This window comes from Gorilla gorilla, chromosome 4 (assembly GCF_029281585.2).
Source record: "Gorilla gorilla gorilla isolate KB3781 chromosome 4, NHGRI_mGorGor1-v2.1_pri, whole genome shotgun sequence".
Lineage (NCBI taxonomy): Eukaryota > Metazoa > Chordata > Mammalia > Primates > Hominidae > Gorilla > Gorilla gorilla.
In genome coordinates, this window is record NC_073228.2 from 41,870,322 (window position 1) to 41,889,601 (window position 19,280).

Below are 19,280 nucleotides of genomic sequence, written 5' to 3' on the forward strand. Positions count from 1 at the left end.
TCTCACCCTGCACCTCAGCCTCCCCACTCCATCTCTCAATCATGCCTAGGGTTTGGAGGAAGGCATTTGATTCTGTCCTGGAGCACAGCAGAAGAATTGACATCCTCAAAATTAAAACTCCCTTGCCTGCACCCCTCCTTCAGATATCTGATTCTTAATGTCTAGAAAGGAATCTGTAAATTGTTTCCCAAATATTCCTAAGCTCCATCCCCTAGCCACACCAGAAGACACCCCCAAACAGGCACATCTTTTTAATTCCCGGCTTCCCCTGTTTTGGAGAGGTCCTCAGCATGCCTCTTTATGCCCCTCCCTTAGCTCTTGCCAGGATATCAGAGGGTGACTGGGGCACAGCCAGGAGGACCCCCTCCCCAACACCCCCAACCCTTCCACCTTTGGAAGTCTCCCCACCCAGCTCCCCAGTTCCCCAGTTCCACTTCTTCTAGATTGGAGGTCCCAGGAAGAGAGCAGAGGGGCACCCCTACCCACTGGTTAGCCCACGCCATTCTGAGGACCCAGCTGCACCCCTACCACAGCACCTCTGGCCCAGGCTGGGCTGGGGGGCTGGGGAGGCAGAGCTGCGAAGGGGGGAGATGTGGGGTGGACTCCCTTCCCTCCTCCTCCCCCTCTCCATTCCAACTCCCAAATTGGGGGCCGGGCCAGGCAGCTCTGATTGGCTGGGGCACGGGCGGCCGGCTCCCCCTCTCCGAGGGGCAGGGTTCCTCCCTGCTCTCCATCAGGACAGTATAAAAGGGGCCCGGGCCAGTCGTCGGAGCAGACGGGAGTTTCTCCTCGGGGTCGGAGCAGGAGGCACGCGGAGTGTGAGGCCACGCATGAGCGGACGCTAACCCCCTCCCCAGCCGCAAAGAGTCTACATGTCTAGGGTCTAGACATGTTCAGCTTTGTGGACCTCCGGCTCCTGCTCCTCTTAGCGGCCACCGCCCTCCTGACGCACGGCCAAGAGGACGGCCAAGTCGAGGGCCAAGACGAAGACAGTAAGTCCCAAACTTTCGGGAGTGCAAGGATACTCTATATCGCGCCTTGCGCTTGGTCCCGGGGGCTGCGGCCACGAGACGTGGATGATCCGGAGACTCGGGAATGGAAGGGAGATGATGAGGGCTCTTCCTCGGCGCCCTGAGACAGGAGGGAGCTCACCCTGGGGCGAGGTTGGGGTTGAACGCGCCCCGGGAGCGGGAGGTGAGGGTGGAGCGCGGCGTGAGTTGGTGCAAGAGAGAATCCCGAGCGCGCAACCGGGAAAGTGGGGATCTGGGTGCAGAGTGAGGAAAGCACGTCGAAGATGGGATGGGGGCGCCGAGCGGGGCATTTGAAGCCCAAGATGTAGAAGCAATCAGGAAGGCCGTGGGATGATTCATAAGGAAAGATTGCCCTCTCTGCGGGCTAGACTGTTGCTGGGGCCGTGGGGGTGCTGGGCCGCCGCGGAGGGGGTGCGGAGCGTGGGCGGGTGGAGGATGAGAAACTTTGGCGCGGACTCGGCGGGGCGGGGTCCTTGCGCCCCCTGCTGACCGATGCTGAGCACTGCGTCTCCCGGTCCAACGCTTCCTGGGGCAGGAGCCGGAGCGGGAAGACCCGGGTTATTGCTGGGTGCGGACCCCCACCTCTAGATCTGGAAAGTAAAGCCGGGGATGGGGCAGCCCAAGCCTCTTAAAGAGGTAGTCGGGCCGGTGAGGTCGGCCCCGCCCCGGCCCCATTGCTTAGCATTGCCCGACACCTAGTGGCCGTCTGGGGAGCCGCTAGCGCGGTGGGAGTGGTTAGCTAACTTCTGGACTATTTGCGGGCTTTTTGGTTCTTTGGCTAAAAGTGACCTGGAGGCATTGGCTGGCTTTGGGGGACTGGGGATGGCCCCGAGAGCGGGCTTTTAAGATGTCTAGGTGCTGGAGGTTAGGGTGTCTCCTAATTTTGAGGTACATTTCAAGTCTTGGGGGGCCTCCCTTCCAATCAGCCGCTCCCATTCTCCTAGCCCCGCCCCCGCCACCCCACCTGCCCAGGGAATGGGGGCGGGATGAGGGCTGGACCTCCCTTCTCTCCTCCCTCGCCCTCCTCCTGTCTCTACCACGCAAGCCACTCCCCACGAGCCTGCCCTCCCGATGGGGCCCCTCCTATTCTCCCTCCGCCCTCCCGCTCTCACCCTGTGGTTTTTATTTCACTTGGCTTCAGCGCCAATGGGCTGAGGTTGGAGTTGGAAGCCACCGCGGACTAAAGCTTTGTTTAAATTCCTGAGAACTGGAAAGAGTTACAGCCTCCCTGGCCAGGCGCCTCGGCGCTGTCACCCGCGCTGATGAGGAGCAGGCTAGCTTTTAAGGATTTGAGGAAAGAAGAACGGGGGGAGGGGCGGGAAGTGAAAAATCCGAGTGTGCCTCTTAGACCCGGGGGAAAGGTGGTTAAGCTGGGGGTTGCAGTCACTACTGACAACGCCCCTCTTCCGCCTGTCCCAGTCCCACCAATCACCTGCGTACAGAACGGCCTCAGGTACCATGACCGAGACGTGTGGAAACCCGAGCCCTGCCGGATCTGCGTCTGCGACAACGGCAAGGTGTTGTGCGATGACGTGATCTGTGACGAGACCAAGAACTGTCCCGGCGCCGAAGTCCCCGAGGGCGAGTGCTGTCCCGTCTGCCCCGACGGCTCAGGTGCGGCTGCGCTCGGGGCCTGGGGCCTGGGGCTGGGGCTGGGGGTGGTCGGCGCTCGCTGGCCATCCGTGCTGGAGGCCTCTGCCGACGGGAGCAGCATTAGCAAACCTTGGCTCTAACGCGCGTCTCTTCGTCCCCTAGAGTCACCCACCGACCAAGAAACCACCGGCGTCGAGGTAATCTCCTGCCCTCGAATTTTGCCCCTGCGCGGCCCGTGACTCCTCACAGTCCTCCCTTCTCTAACCTGGCCTCTTGTTTCTTCTCCCCCAATCCCACAGGGACCCAAGGGAGACACTGGCCCCCGAGGCCCAAGGGTAAGCGTTGCACTCCGGGCAGTGGGGGGCTGCAGGTGGGCATGGCTCCCGGCCCCACGCTCACCCCGGCCCCGCCCTCTCCCCCTGCAGGGACCCGCAGGCCCCCCTGGCCGAGATGGCATCCCTGGACAGCCTGGACTTCCCGGACCCCCCGGACCCCCCGGACCTCCCGGACCCCCTGGCCTCGGAGGAGTAAGTGGAGAGGCCTTGTGTGTCCACTCTCCCCTGTTTTGTTTTTGTTTTTTGGCAGATGACATAATTTTATACTTTGAAATAATTTCAAACTTACAGAAAAGTTGCAAGAATCCTACAGGAAACTCTTACATACCCTTCACAGTTTGTGACATGTGCTTTATTAGTCTCTGTTTATGTATATGTATCTTTTTTTTTCTGAACTGTTTGAGCAAGTTGCTAACATCAGGCTCTTTTGCGCCTAAATACTTAGGTGTGTTTTTCCTAAAAACAAGAGCATTCTCTTAACTGACCTACACAATGATTAAATTCACTCTCTAATGTGCAGTCCGTATTCAAAGTTCACCGATGTCCCGATAATGTCCTTTATAGATTCCACCCCCCACCACCCCAATCTGGGATCCAGTCCAGGATTATGTATTGCGTTTAATCATCATGTCTCTAGTTTCCACAAATGTAGAACGTTCCTCAGACTTTCTTTGTCTTTAGTGGCACTGGGAGTTTTGATGAGTCCAGTTGTTTTGCAGACTGTCCCTCAATTTGGGATTGTCTGATTAGATTAGTGCAGGGATGCATTTTTGGCAGGAATATCTTAAAAGCAATGTTATTCTTCTCAGCACATCACACCAGGAAGTGCATGATGTCAGTTTCTTCCATCCTCAGTGCCGTCTTCTGCCTTTCAATTCACTGTCCTCACCCTGACTTCTCTTGTTTGTTCTAGAACTTTGCTCCCCAGCTGTCTTACGGCTATGATGAGAAATCAGCCGGAGGAATTTCCGTGCCTGGCCCCATGGTGAGCCAGCAGGGAGAGCATGGATGACAGAAGAGAGAATGGGTATCCAGAGGAGGTGGGCATAGGCGGCTGTATAGACAGCTTGGGAGGTCAAGATCACCTTTGGGACCTCAGAGTCCAGAAAGGATGCAGGATGACTGGGTGGTCCCAACAGGCATGAATGACTACATCCACATGCTTTCCTACAGAGGGATCACCATGACCCCCCTTCTCCTTCTATAGGGTCCCTCTGGTCCTCGTGGTCTCCCTGGCCCCCCTGGTGCACCTGTGAGTATCCAGGAGTCTTCATATGCCTCCCTGGGCTTTGGTCTTTTGGAGGGAAGACTGGGATGAGGGCAGGAGAGATGATCAGAGATCTCTTGGTAAGATTGGAGAAGGTTGACAGGGACTTGTCTTCTAACCCATCTTTTTCCTTCTTCTCAAGGGTCCCCAAGGCTTCCAAGGTCCCCCTGGTGAGCCTGGCGAGCCTGGAGCTTCAGTAAGCACTCTCTATACAGATTCATACTCCTTCTACAAACACACAGACTCTCCTATAGAAGAACTCCCAGGCCTGGGGTCTTCCTTACCTCTTCCCTTCAATCCCAGCCTTCCCCTTCTTTTTTTCTTATCCATATTCTAACCACCTCTTCTATCTTTTCTAGGGTCCCATGGGTCCCCGAGGTCCCCCTGGCCCCCCTGGAAAGAACGGAGATGATGTAAGTATCCCCAGCAAGAAGATACCATCTGACTCCATGGCCTCCATGGGTTGGGTCCTGCAATTTCCACTCCACCACATTTGGGAACGATACTCAGAGGAAGGAGGGCAAGTCCTCTCTGATGCACGGACTGCTCTGGAACAATGATCTTTTCGCTTAGTGAGATGATTCCATGTCCCCAACAAAGTGACTGTTCTCCTCACCCCAGCCACCTTAGAGCAATCCCCAACCCCATCCCTTTGGGGAAATTGATGCGCAGGTGGTGAAATTAAAATGCTGGTGACAGAAGTAAACAGAAATTCCTTTAGAGGCACTCAGATTTCACCAAACGAAGGTTTCACTGTAGATTTAAACTGAGCTCTAGATTCAAAGATAAGATTCTGGGCCCCCAAACCTGACCTGCAACAATCCAAAGAAGACTGAGACCTTCTCCACTTTTCCAGCCCCTAGGCGGTGGTGGGGAGGCAGGGGCATGATGGTCTTTTCTCTCCCTCTCAGGGGGAAGCTGGAAAACCTGGTCGTCCTGGTGAGCGTGGGCCTCCTGGGCCTCAGGTGAGCAGGGGGCTGTGGCTGAACCTGGGCTTCACTGCACTTGGGCTTCATTTAGGAGCTGGGTCCACAGTGATGTGTTCTAATGGCCCTTCTTTGTCTTCTTCATCTCTCTCCAGGGTGCTCGAGGATTGCCCGGAACAGCTGGCCTCCCTGGAATGAAGGGACACAGAGTGAGTCACCTTTGAGTCATTTAAGCTCCCCAAGTCCCTAGCATACCCCCATCCAGTCCCAGCCTCTTGCCCAAAAGATCCTGAGTTGCATCATGGTGGGTGGCAGCTACAGAAGTCCCAAGGGACAGAGAATGGACATCCAAAAGTACCTCCCTCCATGGGAAAGCAGTCCCGATTAAATGATTAGGTGAGATCTAGAGCCAGTTGGGGTTTAGTCTAGCTCAGAAACAAAGGGATGGCGGTGATGACCTCCCAAGGCTCTTTCTCAGATCTAGGTGGATGTCAAGGCTGTTCCACCCCCTCCACAGGTTCTTACCTTCTACCTCTTTCCTGCTTTAGGGTTTCAGTGGTTTGGATGGTGCCAAGGGAGATGCTGGTCCTGCTGGTCCTAAGGTGAGAGGCTGTCTGAACATCATGGTCCTCCACATCCCCAGAGTCCCACCATGAACGAATTTCTCACTCATTATTCTCTGATCTACAGGGTGAGCCTGGCAGCCCTGGTGAAAATGGAGCTCCTGGTCAGATGGTGAGTGTGCCCAGTTCCAGAGGGCAGGGATGGGGCAGGAGGCAGGGGCAAGATGGAGGCCTGGGGGAACAAGGCTGTCTCCCATCTCATCTGACTTCTCTTGGTTTGGTTGTCAGGGCCCCCGTGGTCTGCCTGGTGAGAGAGGTCGCCCTGGAGCCCCTGGCCCTGCTGTAAGTACTCCTGGCCCCTTGGGGGATCCCTGAGCTCTGGAAGGGGCTCCCCAGGAACTCTAGGGACTGGCCAGTGCTCAGTGGACTTAACGGGGCTTCCCCTCTCTCCTGCAGGGTGCTCGTGGAAATGATGGTGCTACTGGTGCTGCCGGGCCCCCTGTGAGTGTGGCCTGTAGGCCTCAGGGCCTGGGAGTGGGGAGGGGTCTCAGTGTCTGCTCTTGGGGCTGACAATGGGGGCAGGTTATGTTGGTCTGAACCCCAGGACTTCCTCTGTCCCCGGGTGTGACTTGCAGCTGCCATCTCTTCCTTCTCGCTAACATCTCCGTTTCATTCACAGGGTCCCACCGGCCCCGCTGGTCCTCCTGGCTTCCCTGGTGCTGTTGGTGCTAAGGTGAGACTCCCCACTCTCCTCTAAGCATGACCCTCATGGGCCAAGGGGTTCATGTCTCCCTGTTCCCCAAACCAAAGGGACCCAGAGTGGCAAGAGAGCAGCCCGTTCACTAACACCTTTGTCCTGGGGTCTCCGTCTCTGATCTTAGAGTCCTGATCATTGCTCTCCTGTCCCTGTCTCCCCTTCCTCCTGCCATCCCGAGAGGCAAGGTTGGGTTTCCCAGGGTGGCTTCTGATATGTCCTTTCTTCTGATTCAGGGTGAAGCTGGTCCCCAAGGGCCCCGAGGCTCTGAAGGTCCCCAGGGTGTGCGTGGTGAGCCTGGCCCCCCTGGTCCTGCTGGTGCTGCTGGCCCTGCTGTAAGTGTCCCCGACTCAGTGTCCCCTTTACCACTTTCTAACCTCAGAGTCCTTGCCTGTTGCTGACACTCCTTTCTCTGTGCCACAGGGAAACCCTGGTGCTGATGGACAGCCTGGTGCTAAAGGTGCCAATGTAAGTATCCTGCCAGGCTTCAGTCCCACTCCTGCTGCCTGCAGCCTGCCTGCCCCTTTCCCTCTGCTCCTAGGCTCACGCCCTGGCTGTCTGCCTCCCACAGGGTGCTCCTGGTATTGCTGGTGCTCCTGGCTTCCCTGGTGCCCGAGGCCCCTCTGGACCCCAGGGCCCCGGCGGCCCTCCTGGTCCCAAGGGTAACAGCGTGAGTACCAAACTCTCCCTTCTGCCCACCCCATGCACTGGCTCCAGTGCGGCTCTCATCTGGGGAGCAGGAAGACTTAGGCCAACTGAGCGCCCCCAACTCTCAGCTCATCCTCTTCTCCCCCCTTGCAGGGTGAACCTGGTGCTCCTGGCAGCAAAGGAGACACTGGTGCTAAGGGAGAGCCTGTAAGTCTCCCTGCCATCCTTCTTGCAGCCCAGCCCACCCTGCCCTAGGAGCCCCCTGAGGGAAATCCAGAAAGGAAGAGGAGCCCCTAGTCTTCTGGGGGAGTCCCTGCCCCACCCCCAGGAACCCCTGACACTGGAGGCCCAGCCTCAGCCGGCTCTGAGGCTGGCACAGGATGGCCCCTCACCACAGGCCGCCTCCTCCTCTCGGCCCTCTCCAGGGCCCTGTTGGTGTTCAAGGACCCCCTGGCCCTGCTGGAGAGGAAGGAAAGCGAGGAGCTCGAGGTGAACCCGGACCCACTGGCCTGCCCGGACCCCCTGGCGAGCGTGTAAGTGTCCCTGCCCGCCCCCTCCCGCTCCACCCTCATTGCCTGGCTGGTGCCCGTGTGTCTCAGAGTTCACTGGCCTCCTCTCCTCTTGCAGGGTGGACCTGGTAGCCGTGGTTTCCCTGGCGCAGATGGTGTTGCTGGTCCCAAGGTAACCTCTCCTTGAGTCCGGGGGGCTGACCCTGCCGCTCCCTGGGCATCTTCTTCCTCTTTTGGCCCGTGGCAAAGAGCCACAAACTTGAGACCCTAACTGTTCCTGTGACTTCCCCCAACCAGGGTCCCACTGGTGAACGTGGTTCTCCTGGCCCTGCTGGCCCCAAAGGATCTCCTGGTGAAGCCGGTCGTCCCGGTGAAGCTGGTCTGCCTGGTGCCAAGGTGAGGCCCCAGGCTTTCAGCCTGGCTTGGCCAGGCCCTGACCATCCCGTGTAGGATCTGGGATGAGGCGTTCTGGATCAGGCCCAAGGGTCTGCCCTCCGGAGTCCTCCCCCACCTCCATCATGCTTCTCCCCAAATCCCACTCATACCTCTCTGCCTCCCTAGGGTCTGACTGGAAGCCCTGGCAGCCCTGGTCCTGATGGCAAAACTGGCCCCCCTGTAAGTATCACTCCCCCTGAACCCCCTGCCATTGTCCTGTCTGCCTCCCTGCTGTCCTCACTGCTGCTTTCGTGCCTCCCATCCTTAGGGTCCCGCCGGTCAAGATGGTCGCCCCGGACCCCCAGGCCCACCTGGTGCCCGTGGTCAGGCTGGTGTGATGGGATTCCCTGGACCTAAAGGTGCTGCTGTGAGTATTCAGTGAGGATCCATGAAGAGCCAGGGACAAACACACCTGAGACTTGAAGGAGTCCTGGGCTCTGGGCTCAGCTGTGCCGCTGACCTGCCGTGTGGCCACTGACTCTCACTTTCTGGACCTCAGCCTCCCTATCTGTAAAATGAAAGACTTCTCGGCGGGGCACGGTGGCTCATGCCTGTAATCCCAGCACTTTGGGAGGCCAAGGCGGGCAGACCATGAGGTCGGGAGTTTGAGACCAGTCGGGCCAACATAGTGAAACCACGTCTCTACTAAAAATACAAAAGATTAGCTGGGTGTGGTGGTGTGCACCTGTAATCCCAGCTAGTCAGGAGGCTGAGGCAGGAGAATTGCATGAACCCGGGAGGTGGAGGTTGCAGTGAGCTGAGATCACGCCATTGCACTCCAGCCTGGGCAACAGTGCGAGATTCCGTCTCAAAAAAAAAAAAGAAAGAAAAAATGAAACACTTCTCCAGGCTCCATGACCACTGCTCTGTCCTGGAAATAAGTGTTGTTGGTGGCCCTCCACCCTGACACATGGGGATAGGACAGGCCTTTGATATGATAGGCACCCCCAGTCTTGGTGGATTCTTTGAGGTCCAAAAGGAGATAGCAGAGAAGATGAAAGCCCTTTGCAGTGCAGGCCACAGCGGGCATCTAACAGGGAAAAGGCAGGGGAGAGGATGCAGGAGGAGGAGGCTGGAAGGGCATCTTGGGAGGAGTGGGCTCAGAAAGGGCCCAGCAAGAAGCACCTGCAGGGGCATTCCCCGGGGGCCAAACAGTCTTTTGAAAAGAAAGTCCCTTAAAAAGTCCCACTCAGAGTAAATGAGAGGCCCCAGGAGGCCCTGGCTTCTCACCTCAGCCCCCTCAACCCTAACTCCCTTTCTCCACAGGGAGAGCCTGGCAAGGCTGGAGAGCGAGGTGTTCCCGGACCCCCTGGCGCTGTCGTAAGTATCTCCTTTCCATCCCTACCTCCTTCCCATTGCTGCCCCGGCACTTTCTCCTCCCTGCAGGAGGGGTGCTAGAGACCACAGTCCTCAGCTGCTCGGGGCCTCCTAACCCTGAGTTCCCCTTTGCTCTCTCCCTGCAGGGTCCTGCTGGCAAAGATGGAGAGGCTGGAGCTCAGGGACCCCCTGGCCCTGCTGTGAGTGTCCCTGATGGGGAGATCTGGGGAGCAGAAAAGGGGAGACACCCTCAGCCCCTCGTCTCCTCGGCCTCCCCGTGACTGTAATGTTCTCTCTGTGCAGGGTCCCGCTGGCGAGAGAGGTGAACAAGGCCCTGCTGGCTCCCCAGGATTCCAGGTGAGGCCTCATGGCTGTCAGGATGCTGGGAGGTAGGGGTAGGAAACACCTCTTTGGTCTCTTCCAGATTCTAAACCTTCCCTCCCTTCTTCCCCCATTTCCCACCTACAGGGTCTCCCTGGTCCTGCTGGTCCTCCCGGTGAAGCAGGCAAACCTGGTGAACAGGTAAGAGGGAGCAGCCGGCCAGAGGGGTGGGAGATGCAGGGAATCCAGAGGGACAGGCCCCTGCTCCTAGCTAATCAGACAGCCATCAACCAGAGGGATTGAGGTTAGACACCAGAAAGAACTTCCTACCATGAAGGGAGCAGCACAGAGGGAAGTGGGGGCTGCATGATTGCTAGTCTGGGTGACTTCTTTTAAGAGCTGCTGGAATATGCTGTGACTTTCCCTCAACCCTTCTATTGATAAATCTTGGTCCATAGTTTGGGGAGGGGGGAAGCCTTTGACACATCCCTAGGAGGAAGAGAGGGGCTGTTTGGGATAATCTCAATTCAGTGCTGAGAAGGGGTTCCTCTCTAATCACGGCCAGACCCCAGGAGGAAGGACCGTGCTTTCCAGCAGAGTGGCCCCAGGTAGGTTTTGCTCACTGTCTGTTCCTCCCTCCCTCCCCCTCAGGGTGTTCCTGGAGACCTTGGTGCCCCTGGCCCCTCTGGAGCAAGAGTAAGTAGGCCTCTCTCGCTGCATCCATCAAGGTGCGTTGTACTTGGCCCTGTCTCCAGAGCAGCCTTCACATGCCCTGTCCTTCCCTTCTAGGGCGAGAGAGGTTTCCCTGGCGAGCGTGGTGTGCAAGGTCCCCCTGGTCCTGCTGGTCCCCGAGGGGCCAACGGTGCTCCTGGCAATGATGGTGCTAAGGTGAGGGCAGCGTGGAAGGGGCTCTGGCAAGTAGCCCAGGGACCAGGTCTCACCCCTCCTGCAGCAGGGGATGGCGGGCCATGACCAAAGCCATGGAGATAGGGTGTGGGGTGGGGGGAAAAGACCAGGGTAGGGGCCCACACACAGCCTGGAGTCTGGGCTGTGAGTCTTTTCATCTTTTCTCAAGGCTTGTCGTTGGCCTTGGAAACAAGCCTGGGAGATACCAAGCGGGGCTTAGGGCTGTGACCCACTCTTGGGGCCCCAGGCCTTACTCCAGTCTTCTTGGTTGTCACATAGGGTGATGCTGGTGCCCCTGGAGCTCCCGGTAGCCAGGGCGCCCCTGGCCTTCAGGGAATGCCTGGTGAACGTGGTGCAGCTGGTCTTCCAGGGCCTAAGGGTGACAGAGTAAGTTCAACCTTCCCCCTCCCCTGAGCCCTACATGGCTCCCATCTCTGCCTGCTTTGAATCTCTCAGCATCTCTCCTTCTCTCTGGGATCTGTCCCTCTTCTCACTAATCCTCCCCTCTTCCCCTTTCCCCTCTGGCCTTTTTGCTGATGAATCCTCTCTTTGTGGTCCAGGCCCATCTCTCCCCATGAGTTACCATGGTGATGAGAGGTGGGGGCATCTCCTTGGTGGAGGCTCCCTTATTCATCCCGCTACACAAGTCAGGGGCCTCTTAACCTCAGTTCCACCTGAGTCTCCAGGCAGGCACCCTTTTTCCTGAAAGAATCTTTGAGTCCTTGGCCCAGATGGAGGCAGGGCAGAGCTGCAGAGGGCCTCTCAGGAAACCCAGACACAAGCAGAACACTATAGGTCACCTCCTTGCCCCACACTGGAAATCTCAAGCTTATCCATGTCTTTAGGGTGATGCTGGTCCCAAAGGTGCTGATGGCTCTCCTGGCAAAGATGGCGTCCGTGGTCTGACCGGCCCCATTGGTCCTCCTGGCCCTGCTGGTGCCCCTGGTGACAAGGTGAGGTGGCCGCCTCCCCACCTTCTGCCCTAACACATAGCCTCCTCAGCAGGCCTGGGCACGGTTCCGTGGGGTTGCGTTGGGAGAGCAGGTCCTGCCAAACTGAGCTGTCAACCTGGGAACCTGGAAGGACCAGAAGGAGGGGAGGCTCTCCTGGGGTCATCTACTAGGAGTATTCAGGGGAGGCCCTGACCCTGAGCCTCTTGTCCCTTGCTCTCAGGGTGAAAGTGGTCCCAGTGGCCCTGCTGGTCCCACTGGAGCTCGTGGTGCCCCCGTAAGTACAGAAGACCTGTTAAGACCCCATACTTGGCCCTTCCCTCCCTTCACACAGCACCCCTGGCCCTGTCAGTGCCTTCACCCCTTGCCTCTCCCCTCACCGCATCCCCGCCTTCCCTCCTGTCAGTGCATCTCTCCAATCTGACTCCTTTTCTTCTAGGGAGACCGTGGTGAGCCTGGTCCCCCCGGCCCTGCTGGCTTCGCTGGCCCCCCTGTGAGTACCAAGACCCCCATCATTTTTCATCACCGACTGGGACCTGGGACCTCGAGGGACGGAATGAGGACAAAGGCGTCAGCCATCCTCAGGGGAGAAGGGTGGAGACGGGATTGTTTCCCACCCAAGCATCTTCCTGCCTCCATTACTGCTCCTCCCCCAGCCAGTGGAAACTCCTGCCTCCTTCCCTCCATTCACCGCCCTGCTTCCTCCCCCAGGGTGCTGACGGCCAACCTGGTGCTAAAGGCGAACCTGGTGATGCTGGTGCTAAAGGCGATGCTGGTCCCCCTGGCCCTGCCGGACCCGCTGGACCCCCTGGCCCCATTGTGAGTGGCTTGCCCTCTGTGCCCACGAGGCTGGTGGGCTGGGACCCAGGACGGGTCCAGGCTTGATGCCTCTGTGCTCTCCTACAGGGTAATGTTGGTGCTCCTGGAGCCAAAGGTGCTCGCGGCAGCGCTGGTCCCCCTGTGAGTATCACCCGCCTCTCTGCTGAGCCTCTCCCCTCTCCCCAGGCAGCGGTGGCAGGTGAGGGCAGCTGGGTCGGATGAGTTGGCTGTTCTCCCTCTGACTGTTCCTATGTTCTCTCCTTCCAGGGTGCTACTGGTTTCCCTGGTGCTGCTGGCCGAGTCGGTCCTCCTGGCCCCTCTGTAAGTCTCTGCAGCAGAGTCCACTGCTCTAGGTTGGGGGTGCAGAGGGATGGTGGGGCTGACTGAGGACCCAATGATGCACTAGAGCCCCCTGGAGTCTGACAGCCCCTCCTATCCCCATCCAGGGAAATGCTGGACCCCCTGGCCCTCCTGGTCCTGCTGGCAAAGAAGGCGGCAAAGGTCCCCGTGGTGAGACTGGCCCTGCTGGACGTCCTGGTGAAGTTGGTCCCCCTGGTCCCCCTGGCCCTGCTGGCGAGAAAGGATCCCCTGGTGCTGATGGTCCTGCTGTAAGTGCCAGCTCAGATCTCTGCAGCTCCGGAGGTGTCCAGAGCTGGGGAGGGGTCCCTGTGCTGCTGTCTGGCACCTCACCCCTGTTTGCCTCCCAAAGGGTGCTCCTGGTACTCCCGGGCCTCAAGGTATTGCTGGACAGCGTGGTGTGGTCGGCCTGCCTGGTCAGAGAGGAGAAAGAGGCTTCCCTGGTCTTCCTGGCCCCTCTGTAAGTGCCCCCCTCACCTTGGGGGGCCCTGAGAAAAACCATCACAGGACTTGGAGTGGGGCGGAGCCAAGGAGAACAGATTTGGTAGAGATGACCCCAGCGGACTCAAGGGTCCTCCCAGACCCTATCTCTGGCCTGACTCTTTCTTCTCCCTTAGGGTGAACCTGGCAAACAAGGTCCCTCTGGAGCAAGTGGTGAACGTGGTCCCCCTGGTCCCATGGGCCCCCCTGGATTGGCTGGACCCCCTGGTGAATCTGGACGTGAGGTGAGCAGTCCCCAGCCCCCATGCCAGTACCCTCAGCATGGCCATTGTGGCCTTGCCTAAGCCCTCTTCCCCGGCTGACTCTCACTTCTCTCTCTCTCTCTCTGCAGGGAGCTCCTGGTGCCGAAGGTTCCCCTGGACGAGACGGTTCTCCTGGCGCCAAGGTAAGATGGCAACACTCCATGACCACAGCCTTGTCTGCTGCTTCCCTGCCCCATCCTGGCCCTTCACCCGGGGCTGACCCATATTCCCCTGCTCTCCCCGCCAGGGTGACCGTGGTGAGACGGGCCCCGCTGGACCCCCTGGTGCTCCTGGTGCTCCTGGTGCCCCTGGCCCCGTTGGCCCTGCTGGCAAGAGTGGTGATCGTGGCGAGACTGTAAGTAGCTGGGCTCCAGTTCCCTGTACCTGGTCAGGCCAGGGACTCTCCAGGCCTCCTTAGAGGCCTGGGGATGGGTGTCGGACTTCACCCAGGCAGGGGGAGGAAAGGAGATCCTGCAAGATGTCAGGGCCTTAATCCAAAAAACTGAGTTAAAGCTCAGCCCCAAGTCCCCTCTCCCAGACAGGACCGCCTCCCCCATGAGTTGGCCCCAGCTCCCGTGAAGATTGCAGTGGGGAGGTTTCCCTGGGAGTTGGGAGAGATGGCCACAGTGGGAAGCAGCTGAGGAGAGAGAGATCCAGCAGAGGGGAGGCCTCATCCTGCAGCCCCAGCCTCAGCCTTCCCTGGCCAAGAGCTCATGCTTTCCTTGCTCTCCCCAGGGTCCTGCTGGTCCCGCCGGTCCTGTCGGCCCTGTTGGCGCCCGTGGCCCCGCTGTAAGTACCCTGCTGTGTCCCCCATGCCTTCAGAACTCTACAGATGCAGACAGTGCCCCACTCGATGCCAATGGAACTTCCGCCTGACAGTTTGTCCCTTTCTCTCTTCTAGGGACCCCAAGGCCCCCGTGGTGACAAGGGTGAGACAGGCGAACAGGGCGACAGAGGCATAAAGGGTCACCGTGGCTTCTCTGGCCTCCAGGGTCCCCCTGGCCCTCCTGTGAGTATGCTCAGCCCCTCCCCAGTCCCCATGCTGTGCTGTGTGATAGGAGGGGGAGCTTTGCCTCAGTTTCCCCCTCTGGATAGTCATTCTTCCCCCTCCCTAGTGGGGACTGGGGTCTGAAGATTTGTGGGCATGTCCAAGTAGCTTCTGAGAGGGTGAGGGGTACACAGAGAGGGATTATGGGAGAGGTCTCTGCCTATGGACACCCTCGGGCTAGATTTCCAGAATAATGAAGGGGCATGGGTTGCCCACACTGCCCTTGTCTCTCCAGCCAGGCCCTCAGGCTACATTTGACCCTCACTGGGCCTGAATTGCCTTTTTATCTGTCCTTCAGGGCTCTCCTGGTGAACAAGGTCCCTCTGGAGCCTCTGGTCCTGCTGGTCCCCGAGTAAGTCATGCCTTCTCTCTCCTCTTCCTGAGCCCCAAGCCCAGGCTCACCTCGGGGACCCTTGCCAGGGACCCAGGCACCCTTTGCCTCTCTGGAGAAGGGTTCAGGGACAGGGAGTGGGCAAAGAAAGGAAGAATCCTGAACAAACAATCTGATCTAGCTTTGGCCTCTCTGCTCCCCAATCCGTCCTCCCCTGGCTCAGCGGCTGGGAGGAGCTATGGCATGTCCTATGGAAAGAGGCTGAGGCTGGCTCTATGAGGCCGTGGGGCCAGAGCCAGCAGGGAGGGTGGTGGGCCTCTCCTCCAGAGCTGGGGTTGTTCAGGCTTCTGGCAGCCTTTCTCAAACCATTTCCCCCACTCCAGGGTCCCCCTGGCTCTGCTGGTGCTCCTGGCAAAGATGGACTCAACGGTCTCCCTGGCCCCATTGGGCCCCCTGGTCCTCGCGGTCGCACTGGTGATGCTGGTCCTGTTGTATGTAGCCCCTCATCCCCTCTGCTCATGGCCCTCCAGCCCCCAAAGCACTTGGATGCCGGTAATCCCCACTCTCCTCCCTCTCTGTGCAGGGTCCCCCCGGCCCTCCTGGACCTCCTGGTCCCCCTGGTCCTCCCAGCGGTGGTTTCGACTTCAGCTTCCTGCCCCAGCCACCTCAAGAGAAGGCTCACGATGGTGGCCGCTACTACCGGGCTGATGATGCCAATGTGGTTCGTGACCGTGACCTCGAGGTGGACACCACCCTCAAGAGCCTGAGCCAGCAGATCGAGAACATCCGGAGCCCCGAGGGCAGCCGCAAGAACCCCGCCCGCACCTGCCGCGACCTCAAGATGTGCCACTCTGACTGGAAGAGCGGTGAGGGCCTGCCCTAGCCTCTCCCTCCCTCCTACTCCTGCCATGCCAGGGTCCCCATGCCCATATGTGCCCCTACCGTATGGTGCTGGCTGCTCCCCTTCCCTGACTCCATCTTGCCCTGCCCTACCACAGGAGAGTACTGGATTGACCCCAACCAAGGCTGCAACCTGGATGCCATCAAAGTCTTCTGCAACATGGAGACTGGTGAGACCTGCGTGTACCCCACTCAGCCCAGTGTGGCCCAGAAGAACTGGTACATCAGCAAGAACCCCAAGGACAAGAGGCATGTCTGGTTCGGCGAGAGCATGACCGATGGATTCCAGGTGCGTGAGCTGGACCTCAGAGCCAGTGTTAGGAGATGGGCTAGCCCAGTGCTCAGAAGGGACATGAAGTCCTGGAGTAGGTCTCTGCTAAGGGTGATGGACAGAGCTGGGCTGGAAGGCAGGGGTCTCAGGTCCCTGACAGTGGTTCAGACACAGGCTGCCGATGGGCAGGTGGTGCCTCCTCTCGATATAACGGTGCATTGGGCAGCTCTCTGAGGACCCTGGACAGGGAGGCCAGGCAGGACTAGAGGTTCCTGCATAGCGGCTCACTCTTCCCTCTCTCCCCTCCCCTGCAGTTCGAGTATGGAGGCCAGGGCTCCGACCCTGCCGATGTGGCCATCCAGCTGACCTTCCTGCGCCTGATGTCCACCGAGGCCTCCCAGAACATCACCTACCACTGCAAGAACAGCGTGGCCTACATGGACCAGCAGACTGGCAACCTCAAGAAGGCCCTGCTCCTCCAGGGCTCCAACGAGATCGAGATCCGCGCCGAGGGCAACAGCCGCTTCACCTACAGCGTCACTGTCGATGGCTGCACGGTGAGTGCCCAGAATCCCCAGGCAGGGCCCCACCTCTCCGGCCTTGGGCTTTTTGGCCAGGCCATAGTGCCCTCTCTCCATCACTCCCACGTGGTAATGCCCCCTCCCGTTGTCTCCGCCCCACCCCAGAGTCACACCGGAGCCTGGGGCAAGACAGTGATTGAATACAAAACCACCAAGACCTCCCGCCTGCCCATCATCGATGTGGCCCCCTTGGACGTTGGTGCCCCAGACCAGGAATTCGGCTTCGACGTTGGCCCTGTCTGCTTCCTGTAAACTCCCTCCATCCCAACCTGGCTCCCTCCCACCCAACCAACTTTCCCCCCAACCCGGAAACAGACAAGCAACCCAAACTGAACCCCCCCAAAAGCCAAAAAATGGGAGACAATTTCACATGGACTTTGGAAAATATTTTTTTCCTTTGCATTCATCTCTCAAACTTAGTTTTTATCTTTGACCAACCGAACATGACCAAAAACCAAAAGTGCATTCAACCTTACCAAAAAAAAAAAAAAAAGAATAAATAAATAACTTTTTAAAAAAGGAAGCTTGGTCCACTTGCTTGAAGACCCATGCGGGGGTAAGTCCCTTTCTGCCCGTTGGGCTTATGAAACCCCAATGCTGCCCTTTCTGCTCCTTTCTCCACACCCCCCTTGGGGCCTCCCCTCCACTCCTGCCCAAATCTGTCTCCCCAGAAGACACAGGAAACAATGTATTGTCTGCCCAGCAATCAAAGGCAATGCTCAAACACCCAAGTGGCCCCCACCCTCAGCCCGCTCCTGCCCGCCCAGCACCCCCAGGCCCTGGGGGACCTGGGGTTCTCAGACTGCCAAAGAAGCCTTGCCATCTGGCGCTCCCATGGCTCTTGCAACATCTCCCCTTCGTTTTTGAGGGGGTCATGCCGGGGGAGCCACCAGCCCCTCACTGGGTTCGGAGGAGAGTCAGGAAGGGCCACGACAAAGCAGAAACATCGGATTTGGGGAACGCGTGTCAATCCCTTGTGCCGCAGGGCTGGGCGGGAGAGACTGTTCTGTTCCTTGTGTAACTGTGTTGCTGAAAGACTACCTCGTTCTTGTCTTGATGTGTCACCGGGGCAACTGCCTGGGGGCGGGGATGGGGGCAGGGTGGAAGCGGCTCCCCATTTTATACCAAAGGTGCTACATCTATGTGATGGGTGGGGTGGGGAGGGAATCACTGGTGCTATAGAAATTGAGATGCCCCCCCAGGCCAGCAAATGTTCCTTTTTGTTCAAAGTCTATTTTTATTCCTTGATATTTTTCTTTTTTTTTTTTTTTTTGTGGATGGGGACTTGTGAATTTTTCTAAAGGTGCTATTTAACATGGGAGGAGAGCGTGTGCGGCTCCAGCCCAGCCCGCTGCTCACTTTCCACCCTCTCTCCACCTGCCTCTGGCTTCTCAGGCCTCTGCTCTCCGACCTCTCTCCTCTGAAACCCTCCTCCACAGCTGCAGCCCATCCTCCCGGCTCTCTCCTAGTCTGTCCTGCGTCCTCTGTCCCCGGGTTTCAGAGACAACTTCCCAAAGCACAAAGCAGTTTTTCCCCCTAGGGGTGGGAGGAAGCAAAAGACTCTGTACCTATTTTGTATGTGTATAATAATTTGAGATGTTTTTAATTATTTTGATTGCTGGAATAAAGCATGTGGAAATGACCCAAACATAATCCGCAGTGGCCTCCTAATTTCCTTCTTTGGAGTTGGGGGAGGGGGAGACATGGGGAAGGGGCTTTGGGGTGGTGGGCTTGCCTTCCATTCCTGCCCTTTCCCTCCCCACTATTCTCTTCTAGATCCCTCCATAACCCCACTCCCCTTTCTCTCACCCTTCTTATACCTCAAACCTTTCTACTTCCTCTTTTATTTTCTATTCTTGCAATTTCCTTGCACCTTTTCCAAATCCTCTTCTCCCCTGCAATACCATACAGGCAATCCACGTGCACAACACACACACACACTCTTCACATCTGGGGTTGTCCAAACCTCATACCCACTCCCCTTCAAGCCCATCCACTCTCCACCCCCTGGATGCCCTGCCGTTGGTGGCGGTGGGATGCTCATGGATACTGGGAGGGTGAGGGGAGTGGAACCCGTGAGGAGGACCTGGGGGCCTCTCCTTGAACTGACATGAAGGGTCATCTGGCCTCTGCTCCCTTCTCACCCACGCTGACCTCCTGCTGAAGGAGCAACGCAACAGGAGAGGGGTCTGCTGAGCCTGGCGAGGGTCTGGGAGGGACCAGGAGGAAGGCGTGCTCCCTGCTCGCTGTCCTGGCCCTGGGGGAGTGAAGGAGACAGACACCTGGGAGAGCTGTGGGGAAGGCACTCGCACCGTGCTCTTGGGAAGGAAGGAGACCTGGCCCTGCTCACCACGGACTGGGTGCCTCGACCTCCTGAATCCTCAGAACACAACCCCCCCGGGCTGGGGTGGTCTGGGGAGCCATTGTGCCCCCGCCTCCCGCCTACTCCTTTTTAAGTTTTTTCTTTCTTTCTTTCTTTTTTTCCTTAAATTCTTGCTTCCTCTTCCCCCCTCTTCTCCGTCCCTTCTCTTTCCCTTCACCTTCTGCCTGCTCCTTCCCAGAGGCCCTGAGAAGGTGAGGCCCAGAGGGAAGGTGACTGTTTGGCTCCCCCATCTCAGGTAAGAGGGACAGCGAGTGTGGTCAGCGGGGGACAGAGAATCCAGGGCGTCAGAAGT

General features: G+C 58.3%; 1 protein-coding gene across 1 annotated transcript; it reads left to right on the plus strand.

The window, feature by feature from the left end:
- The first annotated feature begins 668 nt into the window (after window positions 1–668).
- Window positions 669–17,128, plus strand: COL1A1 (collagen type I alpha 1 chain). The gene is made up of 51 exons (XM_004041325.5): window positions 669–992; window positions 2,451–2,645; window positions 2,787–2,821; window positions 2,924–2,959; window positions 3,050–3,151; window positions 3,873–3,944; window positions 4,167–4,211; window positions 4,369–4,422; window positions 4,586–4,639; window positions 5,138–5,191; window positions 5,308–5,361; window positions 5,701–5,754; window positions 5,843–5,887; window positions 6,004–6,057; window positions 6,172–6,216; window positions 6,395–6,448; window positions 6,706–6,804; window positions 6,893–6,937; window positions 7,041–7,139; window positions 7,271–7,324; window positions 7,543–7,650; window positions 7,745–7,798; window positions 7,924–8,022; window positions 8,188–8,241; window positions 8,330–8,428; window positions 9,328–9,381; window positions 9,525–9,578; window positions 9,682–9,735; window positions 9,847–9,900; window positions 10,351–10,395; window positions 10,489–10,587; window positions 10,885–10,992; window positions 11,451–11,558; window positions 11,779–11,832; window positions 11,995–12,048; window positions 12,267–12,374; window positions 12,462–12,515; window positions 12,642–12,695; window positions 12,821–12,982; window positions 13,084–13,191; window positions 13,349–13,456; window positions 13,564–13,617; window positions 13,722–13,829; window positions 14,210–14,263; window positions 14,376–14,483; window positions 14,821–14,874; window positions 15,237–15,344; window positions 15,437–15,719; window positions 15,852–16,042; window positions 16,339–16,581; window positions 16,711–17,128. Exons 1-51 carry the CDS (start codon window positions 890–892, stop codon window positions 16,855–16,857), a joined length of 4,395 nt encoding a protein of 1,464 aa, XP_004041373.2. The 5' UTR covers window positions 669–889; the 3' UTR covers window positions 16,858–17,128.
- Window positions 17,129–19,280: the final 2,152 nt, after the last annotated feature.